Source organism: Cyprinus carpio, chromosome A10, assembly GCF_018340385.1.
Source record: "Cyprinus carpio isolate SPL01 chromosome A10, ASM1834038v1, whole genome shotgun sequence".
NCBI classification, from domain to species: Eukaryota; Metazoa; Chordata; class Actinopteri; order Cypriniformes; family Cyprinidae; genus Cyprinus; species Cyprinus carpio.
The window spans coordinates 19,413,616-19,432,185 of NC_056581.1; the positions used below are offsets into that span (position 1 = coordinate 19,413,616).

At 32.5% G+C, this 18,570-nt stretch overlaps 2 protein-coding genes across 3 annotated transcripts; one reads left to right on the plus strand and one right to left on the minus strand.

Annotated features, from left to right (window-relative positions):
* The first annotated feature begins 6,189 nt into the window (after positions 1-6,189).
* LOC109065049 (serine/arginine-rich splicing factor 9-like) lies at positions 6,190-11,865 on the plus strand. 2 transcript variants are annotated; one of them, XM_042765654.1, is made up of 5 exons: positions 6,190-6,311; positions 7,239-7,423; positions 7,509-7,705; positions 9,056-9,228; positions 11,205-11,865. In XM_042765654.1, the coding sequence occupies exons 2-5, from the start codon at positions 7,266-7,268 to the stop codon at positions 11,424-11,426; spliced, it is 750 nt and encodes a 249-aa protein (XP_042621588.1). In that variant the 5' UTR covers positions 6,190-6,311; positions 7,239-7,265; the 3' UTR covers positions 11,427-11,865. The 2 variants fall into 2 exon arrangements, with proteins under 2 accessions (XP_042621588.1, XP_018937606.2); XM_019082061.2 differs by having other exon boundaries at positions 6,196-6,311; positions 7,075-7,423.
* A 2,518-nt stretch (positions 11,866-14,383) lies between these two features.
* Positions 14,384-15,201, minus strand: triap1 (TP53 regulated inhibitor of apoptosis 1). The gene is made up of 2 exons (XM_019082063.2): positions 14,920-15,201; positions 14,384-14,792 (listed from the first exon to the last, which is right to left on the minus strand). Exons 1-2 carry the CDS (start codon positions 15,064-15,066, stop codon positions 14,715-14,717), a joined length of 225 nt encoding a protein of 74 aa, XP_018937608.1. The 5' UTR covers positions 15,067-15,201; the 3' UTR covers positions 14,384-14,714.
* Positions 15,202-18,570: the final 3,369 nt, after the last annotated feature.

Sequence of the window (18,570 nt, forward strand, 5' to 3'; positions counted from 1 at the left end):
TTATATTTGATCTAGATTTTTTAGGCTCTACTGTTCGTGTTATCTGTATGCACCGGGGGTCTGAGAGTAACGCAATTTCGATTCTCTGTATGTATGTCACTGTACATGTGGAAGGAATTGACAATAAAGCAGACTTGCAGACACACAAATAGAAAAAAACCTATTAAATAGTTACTAGTATTTATTATATAATTACTCATTAGATACTAGTACTTATTTTAGATAATAGTACCTATTAAATAGATACTAGTACTTAGTCATTTAATACTATTACATATAGTGACTAGTAACTGTTCTGTTGTTACAACTAATTTAATTTTTTTGTCATTGACTTCTATGGGGATCTGTCATTCAGATATCAACTATTCAGTTCTGACTAGTAGATATTCCAATAATGAGTAGTATATTTTTTTAAAGTACTAATAAGTATTCATATAGTGTTTAGAAGTACTAGTATCTAAAAATAAGCACTAGTAGCTAATGATTAAGTACTAGTGTTCAAATATGGAATAGATACAAGTAGCTAACAAAACAAATACTAGTAGCCTGAAAATAGATACTAGTAGGTTTTAAGGATTTAAATGTTATTACGGCTTGCCATAGCTAATGTTGTCCGGTGAGACACAAAAGATCGCAGGCTGAGCTTCCAGTACATATTTTTTTATGCCCTTCACTAGCAAACTTCCCTCCGTCTCGTTTACTCGGATGTACGTCATTGATTACGTTGCATGAGTGCTCACTTTTTTAGCGGAACCCTTGGAATGGCAAACAGTGAAGAGTTAAAATATGAGCATTGTCTTTTTGACCCACCCTACCTTAAAATGTACAAGCCACTAAGCCCCGCCCGTTTGGGGGGATGATGAATGTTGTGCTATCCAATGAGAGCCCAGCAATGTACATGTGCTTGAAATCGATTGGCGGACGCCTGAAAAGTCGGTTTGTAGTTTTGAAACTGACAGTCAACGGATTGAATATTTAAAAGAGACAGTGCCATATTTCTCTTTGTGGTGAAGTATGAGACGACAGCTTTTATTTTTTCATTAGTTTATTATCGCAGTGCATCTTAGATTAGAGTGAAAGCAAATACACAGATGAAATTAAAGAAACATTAAATAACATCCTTAAAACTTACTGAGGCTTCTACCAAAGCACTTAATTGAATAAGCCAACATTACTATTGCAATCTAGTAAAAAAAAAAAAAAGGTAGCAATAATATTTCAATATAATGAAATAATAACACTTCTCCAGTACATTTAGGACCCAGTCCCAGTCACAAATATATATAGTGCTGTATTTATGCATTAATTTAGAATTTCTTTACTTAATTATTTTAATTATCTACATATTTACAATTACATTTTTTAATAAATTTTTTTATTTACTATTTAAGTAAACTTTTATGTAACTATATGTAATTTTACTGTGCAAATACAGTTTTTGGAGCTAAAAGGTCATTTCCTGAAGTCTTTGCATATTACTTTTTTATTTTCTTTAATAGCCTTATTAAATTTCTTCTCTTTTTGTTATCAGTAATACTTAAGGATCTTTTGTCTCTTGTCATTTACTTATTTATTTCAATCAAATTTCATTTGTTTATGTATCTTATTTTTATTTTAATCTTATTTTTACCGTTTATTTGTTGTATATTGTTAATTTTTATTCCACCTCTTATTTTATTTATTTATTTATTTTAATCTTATTTTTATTATTATTATGCTTTTTTGTAGCCCATGACTTACATCAAGGTTGTTTTATTATTACAGAAATGTAAGTCCAACAAATGAACACTTATAACTACCAAATTTCCTATACACTGAGCGTAATATAAAATATATAAATAAGTATTTTTTTTATAAATCCATTCAACATATGAAGCAATTAAACTAACTCAACCCAAACTGAACAATACTATCTTTAAACCAGCCCCATAATAGTGACCCACAGATTGACTCCTAAATCAGTCAGATACTGGATCATCTTCCTGCAGAGCTCCTCATAATGTCGCTCCTCAGGATGTATCCTATTATAGAAGCTTTTCCGAAGGGCTGCCAGGGCTTCATGTGTCCATCCGTGATGTCCGCCGCCTCCACGGCTCCCCCGCCGTCAATACAGATGGCCTTCACTTGCTCCGGCCATAGGCCTCCACACAGGCTCAAAAATTAAATACAAAAGTTTAATAGAAATGCCTCACATATGTGCATGCAAATATGACAATAAAAATACTTATATTTATTAATATTAATATTTATTTCATTTTACTTTAGTCTTACATGCAACTTACATCAATGTTATGAATAAAGGCATAATTCTACTGTATATATATATATATATATATATATATATATATATATATATATATAGATATATATATATATATATCTATATATATAGTTGTAATATATAGTATAATATATTTTTTTATTTTTACAGAACAGTTATAAATGCTATAATAAAAAAACTTAATGGTTTAATTAATTATGTTAGCATTTATGTTGAAAAAACTATAAATGTTTTGTAATTATATGTATTTTTACTGTTAAATTTATAGTTTATGGAGCTAAAAACTATGAATTACCTTGTTTAAAAATAAAAAAAGATATAGTTAAAGGTAATTTCCAGAAGTCTTTGCATGACATATGATTACATTTTATTTAAACAATTAAATTCGTCCTCATTTTCATTATCAGTAACGTGCATTTGGGTGATTTGTGTTACATTTCAGCTTATTTAATTAATGTTTAACATTTTTGTCTGATGTTTTTTGTCTGAATATGTGTATTGACCTTGTTTTATGAGCAGGACATGGATTTATGATTAAATGTGATTCATCACGTGGCTTCTTCTCCATTATTATGGTGGTTATCAATACATCGTGTGGTAAAAAAAAAAAAAAAAACATATTTTGTCAGATCAAGTAGACTGGTATTAACATATAAATTCATAATTTACATGATTTAATTAAATGCATGGTTATAAGTTGTAAAATATACAGGCCTCTGAAACTGTAAGCATTGTCAGTATTGTTACACTGAATTTCTGACAACTACAGCTGGTGGTTTTTTTATGTACATTTAATGCAATATTTTTATATAATCACAGGACACCAAAATAATGCAAAAACATTAGCTAAATAACTTTACATGTTATATAAAACACTCTCATTATGCGTTATTATCACCAAATCTTAGATTCAATCTTTTTGTCAGCTTGTTTTCTTCCAGTTAGCACAGATTTTGTATTTCTTTTGCGAACGTATTGGTCGCAGGCCTCACTGATATGAGCTTATGCACCGGTTTTTGAATTAAAACAGCTTTATTTGTGAAAATATTCGCTCAAATCCTGAGGTGCATGTGCTCAGATCCATGAGATCAGTGATAATTACCAGCATTACCTCAAATCAAAACATAGAAATTTGATTAAAAATAGACTTATACCAAAGACTAATACCCTTAAAGGAACTTGGCTTATACTCACACACTCAAACTAGTTTTTAAGACAGTGGCTGTATTGCAGCTGGCCCTTAATGAGTTTTATAGGACATATTTTGCTTTTGTAAAGAGAGACACTTTCTTGATCTGTCTAGCTGAATTTATCAGAGTATCATAATGCACTGTTGTGTAAATAGTGTGTTTAGGAACTAGTTCAGTGGATTTGTACACCCGTGTCTCAGTATTTGTACTGTCTTATCCTCTCTGTTGACATACTAAACCAGCCAGTGTTTACATACGACTCCTGTTTCAAAGATTCTGCATTCATCTCTAATCATTTCAGCTCACCGTATAAATGCAGCATTTACTTTATGAAGTGATATCAGTGATGTATGACAAGTGGACAAAACTGATCGACTTCTACACCCTAACATAATATTCACCAAGTGCAGTTTATTGAAATCCAATAAACAAACAAATCGATGACTTCTACTAAACTTGGCATTAAGCAGAACTGAACTAATACAGCAGTGTTACCATAAATGAGATACTATTATAGTTTTATTAATATTTTCAGTTATTTGTATTTGCATATTTTCAATTTTCATTCCGTTTTAGCAATTTTTGTTGAGTGTTTTGTTTGTATGTTTTAATTAATTTTTATTTCAGTTTGAGTTATTCGTGACGCTTGAGCACAAAACCAGTGTCAATTTTTCGAAATTGAGATTTATACATCATCTGAAAGCTGAATAAATAATCTCTCCATTGATGTGTGGTTTGTTAGGAGGACAATATTTGTCTGAGATACAACTATTTGAAAATCTGGAATCTGAGGGAGCAAAAAAAATCTAAATATTGAGAAAATCATCTTTAAAGTTGTTCAAATTAATTCCTTAGCAATGCATATTACTAATCAAAAATGAAGTTTTGATATATTTACAGTAGGAAATTTACAAAATATCTTCATGGAACATGATCTTTACTTAATATCCTAATGATTTTTGGCATAAAAGAAGAAGAATTGATAATTTTGACCCATACAATGTATTTTTGGCTATTGCTACAAATTAATTAAAATTAATTAAAAATAAAATTTAAAACTAGTTTTGTGCTCCAGGGACACATTTAAGTACATCAAGTTAAACTAAATTAAAATTAGAAATATTGCTTTGGCAACTAGCTGAAATATATATATATATATTTTTTTTTTTTTAATTTTATCTTAGTTAACATTCTAATTATGGTATTATATTTTAATTATAATAAGCCTTTGTTCATAATTTGTCTGTGTATTTTCCTTATTGTAAGAATTTAAAGAAGAACAAAAAGTCATTGAAAAACACATTTAACACACTCATGCATCTTCAAAGGCTTTGATCCGAAATCACATTATGAAACTAACACAGTATCCTTACATTTATTGTACAGAATTTGTACAATAAGCTGATGTCATAAAAGATATAACCGCGGCCTGCCTACCTGATCAGTCCTCGTTAAAGCAGAATTGCATGATCACATCACTTCCCAAAATAACCCCGAGATCTCCAATCATGACCAAAGACAGAGATAACAGTTCTCAATACAGTGATCCTGTCTTTATATATCTTTAGCTCTTATCCAGTCTCGGGAACCCATCCCACTCGAGACAGAGCAAAGCTGGCTACTGTTTTCTGTGAATGGGGCGGGACGCTGCATTAGTAGAAGAGCACACCCCTCTGTGATTTGATCAAAACATCTTGTTTCATGATTTATGAATCATCTGATGTGGGAAATCCTTCTCTGTAACACACACACACACACACACACACACACACACACGGCGCTCATGTTCTGTCACGTTGCAGTGTGATCCACATGTGCTTACAGAGAATGCAGACTTGCGTTTAAAACTTTAAATAATCAGTAAGTGTTTTTTAGTACAATATGAACAGATTTATGAAGCAGATTCATCATTTATTCAGTGTGACCTATACAGAAATTATTGTTACAGGTTCCTGATGTATAAGTCCTAAAACACCATAATGCCATGATACTTTTTATTGACAATGGAAATATGTATATATATATATATATGTAGTAGCTATTTTTATGCTTTATAATATGAATTACATCAGTGTTATTTTTGTATCATTAAGATACTATTATAGTTTTTATTATTATTTTAAAAAAATATTTTAATATTTTACGTTGTCATTTAAATTCGTTTTTTTAAATATGTATTTATAATTGTTTTACCAAAGTTCTAGTTTTAGTTATTTTACTACATCAAGTTAAACTAAATGAGTAAGAAATGTTTTGTTGCAAAATTGTTACTAAACATTATTATTATAAAAATAAAAATAAAATAATGACATTTAAATAACTGGATTAGCCTGTAATTTTAATATAAATATTTATATTTTGAATAAATGCTGACCTTTTAACTTTTTATTCATCAAAGAATCCTGAAAAGAGTATCACAGGTTCCAATAAAATATAAAGCAGCAAAACTGTTTTCAGTATTGATCATAAATCATCATATTAGAATGATTTCTGAAGATCATGTGACACTGAAGACTGGAGTAATGATGCTGAAAATACAGCTGCGCATCACAGAAATAAATTACAGTTTAACAGATATTCACATAGAAAACTGCTGTTTTAAATAGTACAAATATTTCATAATATTACTGTTTTTTTCTGTATTTCTGATCAAATAAATGCAGCCTTTGTGAACAGAAGAGACTTCTTTAAAAAACATTAAAATTCAAAATCTTGTTCGCTGCAGTTGCTCGTCTCCGCCTGAAGGGGGCGGAAGTGTGTTCCACTTCCTGATCCGGGAGGCGAAGAAGCGTGTGCGCTTGTTTATCCTCGGTTTTTATCACGAGCTGCAAATCTCAGAGGTAAATCAAACTATTAATTTCACTTACATTTCACCTTCAACCGCATTCGCGCACGAGAAAAAAAAATCCCGAGCTCGCTATTCGCATGCGTTTGTCATTTAGCTTCGAGCCGTTGTGCTAACAAAGGAGCTAGCAGCTAGCATGCTAACACGATAATGTTGTAAAACGCAAACATATCACGCTTCAAAGCTCATTTAGGTGAGCACTTCACATACACATCAGTGGAACCAAAGAGGTTCCAGTTGATATTATGAATGAAATCGTGATTTAAATACGCGAGATGAGGGATATTAGCATTGTTAGCAGCTGTATTTGCATTAACCGTACTCCGTCCTTTTATCAAATTATCAGTAAAAGTAGATTAAACATGAACAGATTACATGTTTAACTATCCAAACTCACGTATTTGAACAGTGGTTCTCTCTACAAACGTTGGTTTCGCAGTTACTCATTACGTCCTGCTTATAATATAATGACTAAAAATATTTAACATATTAAAAGTCATTTTAATAAGCCTTAGCATGTAAGTATAGTCACTTAATATGTCTAAATGAGAGGATATTAGCCTTGCAGAACAAGTTTAATCATGATTCGCAGGCTAAATGTGATTATATTAGCCCTGCAGAAAAAGTTAAATCATGTATGGCAAGCTAAATAGTCATTAAATGTGTTTTGCACTGATGTTTGATGGAGGATTTGCAGCATCAGGCCCTCGTCTGAAACTCATGTGTGTTCATTCTGATTGATTCTCCTTGTTTCTAAGATTTCAGACTGTGGTCCTGGAGGGTCCTGTGCTGGTTTTCTTGACCTCGACATGTACTGCGACCGCCAGAGTTAATAGTAGAGTAAATAGGGACCGTTAGAAGGACGGACTAGAGTTTGGATGTTCTGAACGTCTTGACGCGGAAACGCTGTATTTCCTCGAAGGCTGCAGGTCCGGCGGGGTTCAGGAACATGTCGGACGGACGGATCTACGTGGGAAACCTTCCCATGGACGTCCAGGAGAGGGACATTGAGGATCTCTTCTACAAATACGGAAAAATCCGGGATATTGAGCTGAAGAACAACCGAGGCACCATCCCGTTTGCCTTCGTGCGGTTTGAGGATCCACGGTGAGTCGCGCGGCCTCCGAGAACACGGACGAGGCTTTTTCACGTGTAGAACGAGACTTAGGAGCACTTTCCTCTCTTCCTCTAGGGATGCGGAGGACGCCGTCTTTGGGAGGAATGGATACGGATTTGGAGACAATAAGCTGCGTGTGGAATATCCACGATCTTCCGGATCCAAATTTAGTGGACCTCCGGGAGGAGGAGGAGGAGGAGGAGGAGGAGGAGGACCGCGAGGAAGGTTTGGACCTCCGTCACGCAGATCTGAGTTTCGCGTTATTGTGACGGGTGAGTGTGACGGGGTTCGAGGCTAAAGCACCTTCACGCTACAATAAAACATTTCTGATAACAATACTTCAGGGTTGTTATAGTTAACTAAAACTATTAAGAATTCAAGTGTTAACATTTAAAAAAAAATTCAAAAATGTAATTCTGAAAATAAAATGTTGACTAAATCAGTATAAAAAACATTTATCATTTTTATTTAGTTCATCTTGATGTACTAAAATAACTAAAAGTGAATAAAAACTGTATAGACGTATTTAAAAACACATAAAAATTACTAAAACCAAAAATCTAAAACCAAAAATCTAGTTTAAAATATTAATATAAGATTATAGAATGATACTAAAATAACATGCAATTTAACAATATTATTTTACATAAAAACAATAAATGAATTATTAAAAATAAAAAATATATATAATCTTTAAAACTGATATTCTAATATTTTCTTAGGATATTCTTTTCATGAGTATTAAAGGGACAGTTCACTTCAAAATGAACATTGTCATAATTTACTCACCAAACCCGTAATTCATCTTCAAAATAGAAATTTAATAGAAGTTTGTCAATCTCATTATTGAAGAAATCTTTAAAGATTCAAAAATGTAATTGTGAAAATAAAATGTTGACTAAATAAGTATAGAAAATATTTATCATTTTTATTTAGTTTATCTTGTTGTACTAAAATAACTAAAACTGAAATAAAAGTGAATAAAGACTGTATAGATGTATTTAAAAACACACAAAATTACTAAAACTAAAAATATAAAAATAAAATATAGTTTAAAATATTAATAGAGATTATAGGAGGGTATGAATGATACTAAAATAACATTTTATTTTACATAAAAACAATAAATAAATTATTAAAAATAAAAATTATATAAAATCTTTAAAACTGATATTCTAATATTTTCTTAGGGTAATTTTTTTAATGTACTTCCTGAGTATTAAAGGGACAGTTCACTTCAAAATTAACATTGCCATAATTCATCTTCAAAACAGAAATTTAACAGAAGTTTATCAATCTCATCACTTAAGAAATCTTTAAAGATTCAAAAAGGTAAAAATAAAGGTTTCGATCCAACCGTCTCTTTAAATACTCAAAGTTCATTAGTGATTTTTTTCTCTCTCGATATCATTATTTTATTAATCAAGTATAAATAATAATAAAAAAAAGATATTCATTTATTTGTTTGTAAAATAATACTGTTAAATTATTGTAAACAATTTACTGAAGATTCATTTATGAAAACTCAAATAATGCAAAATGCGATCGTTTGTTTGCACAGATGTTTGCAGAACTGACAGTTTAAGACTGTAACACATGAATGCGTTTGGCTCTTCCTGCAGGGCTTCCTCCCACCGGCAGCTGGCAGGATCTGAAAGACCACATGCGTGAGGCCGGAGACGTGTGTTTCGCTGACGTACAGCGTGACGGCGAGGGCGTGGTCGAGTTCCTCAGACGAGAGGACATGGAGTACGCTCTGAGACGCCTGGACAGCACAGAGTTCAGATCACACCAGGTCAATACAAATAAAACTCTGACATATTCACTTCATCCCTCTGGGGTTTATTATTTATTTTGTAATTATAAGCTTATTCAGTGTTTGAGATCAATCTCTAATTGTCCTTTTGAAGTGAGGCTTCTCATGCGTTAATGCTTTAACCCTTTAAGTGCCACCCCACATTTTTGAATATAGATGTGAAAGTGCACTATTCAAACTTAAGTTGTTAGAATTCATGGATGCTTTGGAATACAGACCTAAGGTTGGACTCATTTTTAAGAAGACAATCTGCAGATTATTGCAGGAGTGAAATCATTTCAAAATGTTTAAGTATCAAAAAGTTAAATAAGTTTACATTTACGGTTTAGAAAATGCACTTTATCATTTTTATTTTATTTTACATTAAATAAATATTTTTCAAAATATTTTTGAATCCAAAATTGCTATAAAATGAAAGCCTTATGTCTAAATAAGTTATGTTCCAAATTTGAAGTTGATATAAAAAAAAAATTGAGGTTCCTGAGAGATTTTATTTAGGGCGTCATACCACAAACACCCACCGGGTGCCATCACAAACGCCACTGAATTTTTTTAAATGCATTTTTCTCTCACAAATGTCTAAATATCTCTGTCAATATTACTTCTATCACAAAATAACCACCAAATATGGAATCTTAAGACTCAGACCTTTCTGACGATATGTATTTTGTCAAGATTATAAGATATAATACATTTTGTAAAATGACACCTGACTCCACCCACTAAGGGTAAGGAGACTGCCAAAAGATATTAAAGTACGATTTCCATGGTAACGCAATGTCCGATTTCAAAATGGTTTTCACAGGATGAATTTTGAGGTTTTACGTTTTCAAATGATTTGTTAGTTATGAGTATTACTAAGATATGTGACAGAGAAAACAGACAATGAAAAAAAGAGCGCCAACGGGCCCGCCGGTGGCACTTAAGAGGTTAATTCCTAGGCGCAGATACATATTTATACCAGGGATGCACCGATAACATTTTCAGATTGACCGATTATTAAACCGATACTGATACAATACTCTGTGTGTTGACCTGATCGTCTTTTTTTTTTTTTGTGTTAAACACAATCAACTAAACATACACAACTTCATTATACAGAAAAATAACAAATGAAAAACAAAAATAATCATAATCTATGACAAAAAATACTGTTATAAATGATTAGGCAGCTAAAGTCCCTCTAGAAAAATCATGAGTGCACAATCATTTTATAAAATCTAAACATTTAGTGAAATAAAAGTGTTCTTTCAACTTATTTTATTTATTTACATTCTAGTTCTGCTATATATTTGTTTAATTATTAAAAAATGGGGTCAGTAAGATTAATAAATGAATGCTTATATTCAGCAAGGATGCATTAAATTAATCAAAAGTGACAGTAAAGACATTTATAATTCATAAATTTTCAAATAAATTGAAGTTTCTATTCATGACAGAATCCTGAAAAATAAAATGTACCACAGTTTCACTGAAACAACAGCACTGAAAATCCAGCTTTGATCACAGCAATAAATTACATTTTAACATATATTCACGATATTTAAATTGTAACAATATTTCAAAAAATGTTTTACTGTATTTTTGATCAAATAAATGCAGCCTTAGTGAGCAGAAGATACTTTTTTAAAACAAAAAATCTTACCTAACTTTTAAAAAAAATAATCTATAGTTTAATATTTTTGCTTATGATATATTATTAATTTTGCATGGACTTCTGATTCTGATGATATAATATATAAAATATCATTTTAAACAGAAAATCAGTTTTTTTTAACCTACTGTTTATTTATAATTAATGCAAATCTATGTAGCTGACCAGGTTACAATTCACTGCATGTTATATCCTGTATATAAAATACATATTGTAAAAATTCAGAAATGGTGTTTTTGTCCGGTGTCTCGTGAATCAGTGGTTTGTTGATTCATTGTTGAGTTCATTGTTTGTGTCGCAGGGAGAGACGTCCTACATCAGAGTGATGGAGGAGCGGGGCACAAGCTGGGGTCGCTCGCGCTCCCGCTCCAGGTCTCGAGGACGGTACTCACCCCCGTACCAGAGCAGAGGGTCACCGCCGCCCCGTTACCGTTCACCCCCGCGTCACATGACCCGCCACAGCCCTCCCCCCCGACGAGCCTCGCTCCAGCACCACAGCCCGCCCCCGCGCCACTATCGATGAGCGGCCTTCTCCACCCTTTTCTCTCTCAGTTTTGTAATTTACATTCCACTGTAGGAGCCTGAATGGCCTCGTTCACCGTTCAGTTCACGGAGAGCTTGCGAATGTGTTAATGATCACGAGGATGATGCTGTAGATGTTTACAGATGTGGTTATGATTGCGAAAGATCTGAAGATGAATAACCCGTTTTGTCCTTTGTGATGATTGACACGAGGCAACAAGATGTGTTGTTTATGATTAATCTGATCCATTTCATAGACATTGACTTTTATTTTATTTTATTTTATGATTTGAATAAAATGCTGCAATTTTAAAATGTTTCTTTCTGGAATCTCCCCGTGTGATTTATTATTTTTCTCTTTCTTGTTTTGTATCATGTGATTTGTTTGCATAATCTTTTCTTTTTTTTTGCAATTAAAGCATTAAATCAAAGTTACTGTACGCCGAGTCATTTTTACGAACTGCTGTTACAATTTTTAAAAATACAAAAATCAAGTCACTGAATTATTGGTCATAAAATTGTGCATGTTAGTTTATTTTACAGTGCGTTAATTTAAAAAATGCATTATTAAATGCTTGGTGATGCATTGACTGACGTTAACATATATTTGATTAAGATTATTAAGTAGTTTACAAATAAAATATCGCTCGTTTATGTTAGTGTAGTTAATAAGAGCTTATTGTAATGTTAACAAAATTTCATAACAGTTATTAATTTTTAATTATGCAGGGCTCTCAATATTTCTTTAGAGGAATATTTAATTAATTAGATGATTTGTTTTCCATGTAATATGTAATTGCTTAAATCTTTTAATTTAAAGCATTGCTAACAAATGGAAAACATGATTAAAAGCATGGAAATGCATTGTTCTTTAAATGTGTGAGAAGCCCATTTCAGACTAATTGGCACAATCAAACCTTTTAGTTTTAATTTTTGCATTGGTGTATTTTTATTATTATTATTTTTATTAGATTTCAATAAACAGTTAATTCCATTGGTGTAATGGACTGATATATTCTGATTTGACTAGAGTCATTATTTTGTTAGGCCAATCAGCGCTCGCCAATGACTGAGATGGCCAATCAAATCAAAGAAGGCGGGGCTTTAGTGCTCACTGGAGTCGAACGTGAACTTCAGCGCCACGCGTCAGTTTTAAAGATCAGGTATGATTTACTTTATTAAACATGTAAGATTTAACAATTGTTTTACGATATAAATGTTAAACGACCAAAAGAAACACTAATCGTTTTTTTTCTGTCTGTCACATATCGGTGGTTAGAGTTTAAAATATAGGGTGAATCGTTTTGGCGATTCGAGTAACGGCTGTTTCATTACTGAACGTAGCGAGACCAAAAATATATTTTGCCGTTTAGATTTTTTGACATAATGGTCATACGAATAAAAGTTCATGGATCCATGTTTTAAAATAAAACAATTCTTCTTTGTTTTACTGTTTTTCTTTTACGAATCATTTGTTTCGAACCAGCGATTCGGAGCGCGCTTCAAACCGTCACGAGTCACCATGGAAACGGATTAACGGACGCTAAGAAAAAGCGCGCCATATCGCTTCTTTCTTCTTTCGTTCGACATTTACATTAGTGCACATCGTATGGAAGAAGAAAAAAATAATATATAAGATAAAATTTTCCCCCCCAAAAACAAACATACACTTATACACCCCAAAAACAACATAACAATTATATATAACATTATAACAAATCTACCAACCAAAAATTCGGCCAATTCGGCCAATCACAACGCGCTGGATAGCTGGCCAATCACAGCACACCTCGCTTTTCAGAGCGATGAGCTTTGTGAAAATCGGGGCGGGGCATAGAAGAGAAACAATAACAGTATGTGGAAAATAATGTTGTTTTTTTTAACCTTAAACCACATAAACACATTTCATTACACCAAATACATAAAATAATGTTCTTTTAAGCAGCATCATATGACCCCTTTAATGACTTGACTATCCAGCTCTATAAAATACACAAAACAAGCCATGCAAAGGAATATTATATAGAGACTTCATTCTTTATGATATTAGATGATTTGTTAATTGCATTTAATAGATTGAAATATCAAAAAAACACTTGAAATTGGTTTGTAAAAGGTGTTTTAATGCATGTCTTGCTGTTTTGTTGCATTTACGGCGTTCTGACCAGTGCTTCTAAAACAGATTATTTTGCAATTGGTTCAAAGATTCGCAAAGCTTCGTCACAGACTGAGGCCCACCGGACACTTTGTGGAAAAAGCAAAACAGTTGTTCTCTTTGATGGCTTGCAATGAAAAATAATGAAAATGAAAATAAATCACCCACTGCCACACTGTTCTACATTAACAAACCTTTTCTGAGGCGCACAGAAAACTACAGAAGCTTGCTTCCACCACGGAATCCAAAAAAAAAAAAAAAAAAAAAAACGAAAAGCCTGCAAATTTTTCTTGCAATTTTTTTAAGCAATTGTGAGAATAATGTTATAATTGTGTTATAAACTAATTTGCGTCATCAAGTTCATTTCTCACAATTCTAACTTTATTCTTTATTATGAGGAAAAAAATAGATATACTCCTATATATATATATATATATATATATATATATAATATATATATAATAACAAACATAGAATTCAGAGAAATAAAGTCAGAATTGTGTGTGTGTGTGTATATATATATATATTCTGAGGGAGAAAAAAAAATCTGAATTATTAGTTATAACTTAGAATTGTGTGGTAAAAAGTTGCAAATACTTTATAAAGAAAAATTTATTCCATTAACAAAAAATTGTGGAATGTAAACATAATTAAGAGGAAAACGGTCAAAATTTTGAGATGGACCTTCGAGGAAAAACAACATAAATGTTTTCATAAAGTTTTCTATTTCTGTGAAATAAATAAATAAAAAAAATAAAAAATAAAAAAAAGAGAAAAATCTAAACTCAGAATTCTGAGAAAAATCAAATTATGAGACATAAACTAAAAGTTGCCTTTACCTTTTTTTTCTGTTAAAAAATTATTAAATATATCATCGCAATTACCTTTTTAATTTTTATTTCACGGCAGAAACAAGCTTCTGCAGAAACCCGCTGCACCTGGCAACCCAAACACAACTAACTTAGTCTCTTCTTAATGCACACATGCACAGTGCATTCTCCTGCATGTTATGAAACATACACGAATGATGAATAAACAGGCAGAGCACTGGATGTACAGTGGTAGTCTCAGCAGTAAGTGTCCAGTGCTGCAGTCCATGTCTCATCCCAGTCCACATGAAACCCAATCAGGGCATCAGCTGTCCGCTTTCTCTCTGTTTGGACCCATGAACTCCACACCTTCTACAGGGATGTCCTTCTCCTTGATGGCTTTCTGTAAATAAACACGAGAGCATCAGACAGCAGCCTGCATACAGAGTCAAGACTGCTGCTGTCTACATTGAGTGTTTTCTCATTATTTCAGATTTAAACGTTCACGTGTATGTATAGAGCTGCGGTACCTGGACACACGTGTGGTATTTGAGGAATAACTCGCTGCACGGATCCGCGCTCCGGTCTCCCTTCAGGAACTTCTCGGCGAACCAGCGGTTAAAACACTGGTCATACTCGCGCTTGAGCTCCGTGCAGCCCTCGCCGACGCTGTTCATCTTCACACCCGCCCCAGACACCGCGGCTTAGCGGTCTAATGTCGTCGTGTTCTGTCCGAGCCGAGGAGAGCTCGCTGTCGATTCCGTGATCTCGCTTGACTTTGCCGATACCACGTGGTCTCGCGTGGCGCACGATGATCACGTCAGCAAAGCGCGTTTAAAAGTCCCAAGGACAAAACTGCTAAAATAATTAAATAAATAAAAATGTTGGTAAAAAATAAAACAAACGGCAAAAGAGAGAAATGTTCTGCTTTAAAAATACATAAATAAATAGGTGGGAGAGACGAAAGGCGATATTTACCGAAGAAACAGAACTATTTCATTCTTCACAACAATAAATAGGTTAATAACTAGTTAATAAAAATATGAAAGTAGAACCATTTCCTTCTTTACACACACACACACACACACACACACACACACACACACACACACACACACACACACACATATATATATATTTCAGACTGTTCTGTGTTGACTGTCCTTCATAAATAAATAAATGTATGCATACATACATAAATAGTTAATAAAAATAGAAAAGTGCTGAAGGTCAATATTTACTTAAGTAGAAATACTATAATAATAATAATAATTAATCAAATTATTAGTCAATATTTACTTAAGTTGAACCATTTCATTATATATATATATATATATATATATATATATATATAAGAAATATATATATATAAAAATTCTAAATAAAATAGAAAGATGTTAATAAAATCAGGAACGTGCTAATGGTTGTCAATATTTACTAAAGTATAAGCATTTAATTCCTCCCCAAATAAATATATGAGATGCATCACGTTAATGCACATTTTATTCATTTGATCTTTTCATGCTGTTATGTAATGCATGAGAATATAATTTGTATCTCGCTAAGCATTTCATTATAGGCTGATTATTAAATCTAAATATTTTTGATTACACTTTTGGATGTTTGTAATCATATTTGTATATTTGTAATGTACATCAAATATACAAGTATATATATTTTCCCACCAGTCAAGTAAAACACGATTCAACAGAAAAACAGTCAACACATACATTTATTTAAATATTATAATACAGATTATATCATATGCAGCACGCAGTTCTGACAATATACTATGTAGTTTCACAGAGAACAATAAAAATATATACGTTTCCAATACAGTTTCAACAAATCTTTAGTGTCTGTCGTTGTCAGTAGTGAGGCTGTGAGCCGAATACATCGATCAGAAGTTTTTATAATTCACACGTCCAACATTTGTAGATATTGTTATATTGTGAGCTACGTACAGCGCCATTCAGTGTAAGCTAATGTTACAGAGCATAAAACAGCAATGCATACAAAGAGATGAAGGTGCAGATATGACGGGAGATAGTGTCGATAACACTGGCACTTCAGCCGATCGCTCTCGATTACAGCAGATCCAACAAGTGTTGAACATCTGGGACACCATACAAAAGTTTGGCTGCTGGTAGAAGAGCACGCCTGCACACACACACACACACACACACACGTGTCTATATGGCAGATATCAGATATACATGAACATCAAGCGCTCTGCACACACGTCCCTGAACAGAGAAACTTAAGGCAGAAAGATCAAGACAAATGAAACTCTGGATTGTTTTTACAGTAAAGTAGCTTCACTGAGTGAGGTACGTCATTGTGTAGCAGCTCAACAGATTCTCTGAGTGATGAAGACATGACGGTTAATGAGTGAATGCGGTGAGAACACGTCAGGCTCACATTTCACCCCAAAATCAAAAGGAAGAAATAAAACCTGCATAAAGGAAATTCAGCCTCATTTTAAGAACATTTCATGACAATTAAACACATTTTACAGTCAAATAAATAAATAAAATCTCATTTTCATTCAATGTACGGTAATGTGACAATTTTACATACATATACAATATATATATATATATATGACCCTGGAGCACAAAACCAGTCTTAAGTGTCAGTTTTTGGAAATTGTGATGTATACATCATCTAAAAGCTGAATGAATAATCTCTCCATTGATGTATGGTTTGTTAGGAGGAAAATATTTGTCTGAGATACAACTATTTGAAAATCTGGAATCTGAGGGATCAAAAAAATCTAAATATTGAGAAAATCATCTTTAAAGTTGTTCAGATGAAGTTCTTAGCAATGCATATTACTAATCAAAAATTAAGTTTTCATATATATACGGTAGGAAATTTACTAAATATCTTCATGGAACATGATCTTTACTTAATATCCTAATGATTTTTGGCACAAAAGAAAAATCAATAATTGTGACATTTTTGTAATTTTGGCTATTGCTACAAATATACCCCAGGACTTAAATTGGATACTCCACCCCCAAATGAAAAATTTTGTCATTATTCCTTACCCCCCCTGTCGTTCCAAAACTCATAAAGTCTCCGTTCGTCTTCAGAACACAATTTAAGATATTTTGGATGAAAATTTGTGACTGTCCCATAGACTGCCAAAAATAACAGTGTCACAGTCGCTAAAAGGTATGAAAGTCTCATCAGAATCACTCCATCTGCCATCAGACGTGCAATCTGGGTTATATGAAGCGACGGGAACACTTTTTGTAAGCGAAGAAAACAAAACAAAATAACAACTTTATGTCATATTCCTTTGTCAACAGTCTATGGGTGTCTCTCCATATCACCGTATGCTGTGTATGCTCTTCTGTATCATCCCGCACCACAAGATGTGCTGTTTCGTTCAAATCAAAGCTAAAATACACGTAATCAAAGCGCATCCTTGTGGCGCGGATGATATTGACACTGTAATTTATTTGGCAGTCTAGAGGACAGTCACAAGCTCCCGGTTTTTCATCCAAAAGGTGGAGTATCCCTTTAAGACTGTTTTTCTTGGTCCAGGGTCACATGTATGTGTATAAACATTAAAAATGGAAAAACCCTCAAATAATGTTTTACTATCCCCATAATAACATTTATCTTTATACATATACAAATAAATATATATATAAAAGCATTTAAAGTGGGTAGTCAACATTTGTGGACCACATGTGGATCAAAAAAATTCCTCAAAGTTGTCCTAAGAGAGAACAATGTTTTGGTTTTAGGTTTTAGGACAACTTTGATGAAAGGTTTTTGATCCACTTCAAATGTTGACTACTGTGTGTATATATATATATATATATATATATATATTTATATATATATTTATGTATGTATTACATTATACATTACATTACACATTGTATATTACAATGATGATGATATGCAAACATGCAAAAGTATAAATGATCCTAAAAATAGATTGCAAATCACTTATTTTTTTCATTGTATATGAAGGTGAAATTTGAGGGAAAAGTAAATTAAACCTATTTTTAAGACCATTTCTTGCCAAGTAAGCACATTTCACCACCAAATAAATAAAATCTAATGTTCATTACTGTAATGTAGCCACATTACAAATATACAGTAGTCAACATTTGAAGTGGATCAAAACCTTTCATCAAAGTTGTCCTAAAACCTAAAAC